General features: G+C 49.0%; 1 protein-coding gene across 3 annotated transcripts in view; it reads left to right on the plus strand.

The window, feature by feature from the left end:
- Positions 1-237: 237 nt before the first annotated feature.
- The window catches only part of Dgki (diacylglycerol kinase iota), a 466,379-nt gene continuing 461,819 nt past the window's right edge, over positions 238-4,797 (plus strand). For all 3 annotated transcript variants that reach the window (XM_055602146.1, XM_055602148.1, XM_055602147.1), the window contains exon 1: positions 238-623. In XM_055602146.1, the coding sequence (XP_055458121.1) occupies positions 238-623 (386 nt within the window). The remainder of the gene's footprint in view (positions 624-4,797) is intronic.

The following is a 4,797-nucleotide window of genomic DNA, read 5'->3' on the forward strand; positions in this document are numbered from 1 at the left end:
GGCTCGCCACCCTTCCCCTCTCTCCTCCACAGCGGTCCATTGCCTGCAGGCCGAGTTCAAGTTCACCCTCGGCTTTTGCTCTGGGTTGAGAAAAAAGAGAGGGGGTGGGAGAATTGGAGGGAGCCGGCTGGTCGGGCGAGGCCGAGGGGAGGCGGAGAGAGGTGGCCTCTGATTGGTTGGGGAGGGGGAGTGGAGGCACGGAGTTTCCCACAATGCCCCGGTGCGGTGCAGCCGCGGATGGATGCTGCGGGAAGGGGCTGCCATTTGCTGCCCCTGCCAGCGGCGCGCGGACCTGCCCGCGCTCCCGCCGCCTCCAGCGCCCTCAGCCCGCCCGGCCTCTGCAGCGGCACCGCCTCGGCTCCCTCCGCGGCCGCCGGAGCGGTCGCCATGAACCCCAGCTCCTTCGCGGGAGAGGAGAAAGGGGCGACGGGCGGCAGCAGCAGCAGCGGAAGCGGCGCCGGGAGCTGCTGCCTGGGCGCCGAGGGCGGCGCGGACCCGCGGGGCTCAGGGGCAGCGGCGGCTGCTGCCCTGGAGGAGCCCGCTGTCGCCGGACAGAAAGAGAAGGAAGAGGCTCTGGAGGAGAAGCTGAGGGACTTAACTTTCCGGAAGCAGGTCTCTTACAGGTAGGCGCGGAGCTAGTGAGACAGGTGCCGCCCAGGGCGGGGGACACTTGCTCTCGCTCCAGAGAGGCACTTCTGTGGAGTTGGGGTGTTCTCTGTCTCGCTGTCTCTGTCTCTCTCTCTCTGTCTCTCTCTCTGTCTCTCTCTGTCTCTCTCTCTCTCTCTCTCTCTCTCTCTCTCTCTCTCTCGTCTTTGCCTCTCCCCCTCCCTCTTTCTCTTTTTAAAGGTTTGTCTGTCTCTCCCTCTCCTCTCTCCGGGGGATATGCTGTTCTCATCCTTTAATTCTGGGTTAAAGGGAAGAAGTGGAGTACCCCAAGCTTCTCTCTGTAACACCCAGGGAGGGGTGCTTTTGTAACAGAAGAGAACACTAAGGTCAGAACCAGATCAAAACCACATCTGTGAGTGTATGGGGTGCAGACCCAGACATGCCCAGTTTAAAGACAAGTCGCCAAAGTTGCCCCTAGGTTAGTGTCATTTCCAGCACTTCGCCTGCCTTACAGAGTTCACCGGGTGAGCCTTGGGCACTGACTGGATGGCTGAGATCTGTTCTGACAGGCAGGAAAGAGCAACCTATAGAAAAGAATCCTCATGGAAGTTCTTGTCTTGAAGTCCTCTGTTAAGGAGCAGCGAGACGTGCGTGCCGTCTTGTAGGTCTGTCAGTGGGTGTGGGTGCTCTGTGCACATGTGCTCTCTCCCTGTCTCAGCGTCTTCAGAGGAGGATGTGGGCAGCCTACTCCCAGGCCACGGCTGAGGGTGAGGAGAGAGCACACTTGCACCTGAACATGGATGTGTTTGTGACACAAGGACAGTGTAGGCTGCATGTCCACCCAGTTATGTTTACAGATGTCCAAATTGTGTCAGGGTGCAAACCAAAGTGAGAATTTAATAGGTTCCCTACACTCCTCTCCCATTCCCAGGCAAAAGAGAAGGTGCCAAGACTAGCCTCACTGGTGATTTATAAAAGTTGAGGCAATAATCAAGCGTAGATTTATGAAGGGTTGCACTTGAAAAGGGGTCAGTGAAAGCATCTTTGTAGCCCTCCTCCTTTTGGGCTGGCAGTCCCTTCTGGAAAAACCATCTAAAGTATTAAGCCTGTCACACCATGTGCTGTTATGTAAGCAAGAGCAGATGACATAGGTGTGTGGGTTGTGAGGGTGTGCTCTGTTTACGGGGGCAGGTGCGTGAATCATTGGGATCCCCACAGGCATTGCCTGGACTGGAGGCCCAGTCACCAGGGCATGTGCTCTGGGTCTAAATGCCGTTTTCTGCTGATTCCTAAGTGGTCTTCACAGCCAGGTGGTTGCTGCTGCATCCCTTGCTTGCATTTTGTTCTTCTGCGCAGAGGGAGTTTCCCACCTGAGTTGTTCTCTTAGTTACTCACACAGATCAGATCCAAATGGATCTTTCTTTTTATATTTTCAGTTTCTAAAAATAGGCAGGTGGTGGGGAGTGGGGTAGCTCTAGGGAGGTATGCTAGGACACAGGCAGTTCTACTTATGATGGTCTGTCTGGCTCTTAGGGGAACAGGGACTATATCCAGCCTAATTTAGGAGCTGTACTTTGAGGGGGTGTTATTATGTGGAATACATTGTGGGTCTGGGCTTCTGGGCTAAGAGAGACTCCTGGGTCATTGGTATTCATGAGATTCCTCTTTGGGTAGGACTGTGAAGCCAGAATTTGCAAGGGAAATCACTTGAGCTTGCCTCTTGGCAGGGGTCATTCTCTGAGCCTCTCTGCTGGAGAAGCATGCTGTTGGGGCTGCAGCTTTCTGGATGGCATGTTCCCACAGGCACGTGGAAGAGTGTACACACACAGACACAGACATGGAAATGGCAGCATTTTGCAAGAGATGAATAGTACATGATACTGGCCTGCCTTGAAACCCACAGTGGCGGGTTTTATTTCTTGGATGCTGTTTCTTTTCAAATGAAGCTTCACAGTTTCCAAGCCAGTGACACTTGGCGCACGTGGCCCCTCAGGTGTCTGGTAAGGCTACCTGCTATCCCCAGGTGTGCAGCCTTCACTCTCTGTGGGGGAGGATGGATGTCACACTCCTCAGGAGATGCTTACAAACCAACACTTGAAAATTGCTATTTCAAAGGTTCAATGATTGACCCTTGAACTCATAAATTGCCCAGCTAAACCAAGCCAGACAGTCCCAAAGGCAAGAAGGGCAGTGAGTAGTGATCTCATTTGGCATGTGTTTATCCTGGGTAACTTCTGTAATTTGGTTACTGCTATTTATTTATTTTTAGAGTCATAGCAAATGGTTTTCCTGTTTGCCATGGTGGCCCTTTGTGTTGGGCTCAGAGGTGGAGCTGGACCTCATGGTTCTGATGAAAAGCTCATGACAGAGCTGTAAGGAAGAAAAAATTTGGGGTGAAGTTTGGTGTTAGCAACTAAGGGGCTACCCTACTCTATCTGATACTGAGGATTCTGGGCACAGCTTAGGATGGACTGATGAGAGTTAATGGAGAGGAGTCAAGAAAGCCCCAGGGAACAAGTTCTATGCAGAAATGTGTAGCTAGAGTAGGAGGTGCAGCTTCCATGTAGGGGATCATTTGAGGTGGTGAAGTGGAGTCATGCAGGCAGGTGGAAATGTCTTGAAGAGCATGAATATTTGTAAATTAGAAGTTGGTGTGAAAGAAGGGGGCTTTGGAGGAGTGTGTGTGTAGGGGGGTCTCATCTGCTCCTCTTGTTGCTAAGGAACATATAAGCTAGAGTTTAAAAATAAATGAAGAGTGGGTGGGCATATGCAGTGACTCCTGTCTTTTTAGGAACCAGAGCCCTTTACAAAAAGCCTTTAAATAACCATTTCTGGAGGCAGATTATTCATTTTGCTGACTTTTACTTTGTTAAGTAAAATAAACTCCTTTATATACCCCTAGATTTTCCCTCGCTATCTTTTCTTTGTTGGCTGTTCTTTTTTTTGGGGGGGGGGTGGTTTTTCCCACGAGAATTTTCCTTTATTTCAGAATCTGCACCCCAAGAACAAATAGTCCTTATAGACTGTAAAGCTAGAGGTGTTAGCAGGAAATGCAAGTGATCTGGTACTTTTCTGTTAAAATTGCTACTTCCTTTATTTGCAAATTATGGTGCAGCAACAGATTCATATATGTAAATGACTATATAATATGTAGGAACTCTTTTTTTTTTAACTGCTGCAAGAATTCTCATTTACATCCATAAAATGGAAAGGAAAAAGCCTTAAAAAGACAGAGAAGGAGAGAGAAAGAGGGAGGGAGCAAGAAAGAGGCTGGTATTTATTGTGCTCTATTTGTCAGACAATACTGTGGGAAGTATTTTAGCACCTTGTACCTTTTGTGTGTGCATGTGTGTACATGTGTGTAAGTGTGGGTGTGGGCACATATGTATGGGTGTGTATATGAGTATGTGCAGGAGCGTGTACAGGGCTTTAAGCTGGCATTGTCTCTTTTTTTACTGAACTTGGAGCCAGCTGGTTCTGGTTAGTCTAGCTAGCTAGCTTGCTCTGGGGATGCCCTGTCTCTGATTCCCAAGTTCTGGGATCCCAGGCTACCACCAAACCAGCTCAGCTTTTAAGTAGATCTCAGATAACAGATCTGATCTCTGCTCCTCATGCTAGCAGGACAAGAGCTGTATCTACTGAGCTTTCTTCTCAGACTTGTGTATTGCATTTTATTTGTGCCTCATGGTGGTCTTATGATGTGATTATGACTATTTTTCTTCAGAAAAAATGAACGTGAAGCATGGGGCTTGGGCTGGAGACAGATCTGGCTGTAAAGGACCTTCTCTTTACACTACATCTTTCTGGTTGGTTCCTCAAGCATTCATGTTATGTGTGAACTCTTTCCATGTGTGGTGTGTATACATGTGGTCATGTGAGTGTAGGTATATGCATATTCTCTGACTTTTTATCCTATCCACAGATGCTACAGGTTTCCTTGTTTACTTATTTACTTATTATGTATACAGTGTTCTGCACACCAGAAGAGGTCACCAGATTATAGATGGTTGTGAGCCACTATGTGGTTGCTGGGAATTGAACTCACGACCTTCAGAAGTGCAGCCAGTTCTCTTAACCTCTGAGCCATCTCTCCAGCCCCCTGCCTCTTTCTTTTTCTTTTGTTGAATTAGACAGCATGAGTCTCCTTTCTTTCTTTCTTTCTTTCTTTCTTTCTTTCTTTCTTTCTTTCTT

This window comes from Psammomys obesus, unplaced genomic scaffold, assembly GCF_907164565.1.
Source record: "Psammomys obesus unplaced genomic scaffold, mPsaObe1.curated_primary_1811, whole genome shotgun sequence".
Classification (NCBI taxonomy): domain Eukaryota; kingdom Metazoa; phylum Chordata; class Mammalia; order Rodentia; family Muridae; genus Psammomys; species Psammomys obesus.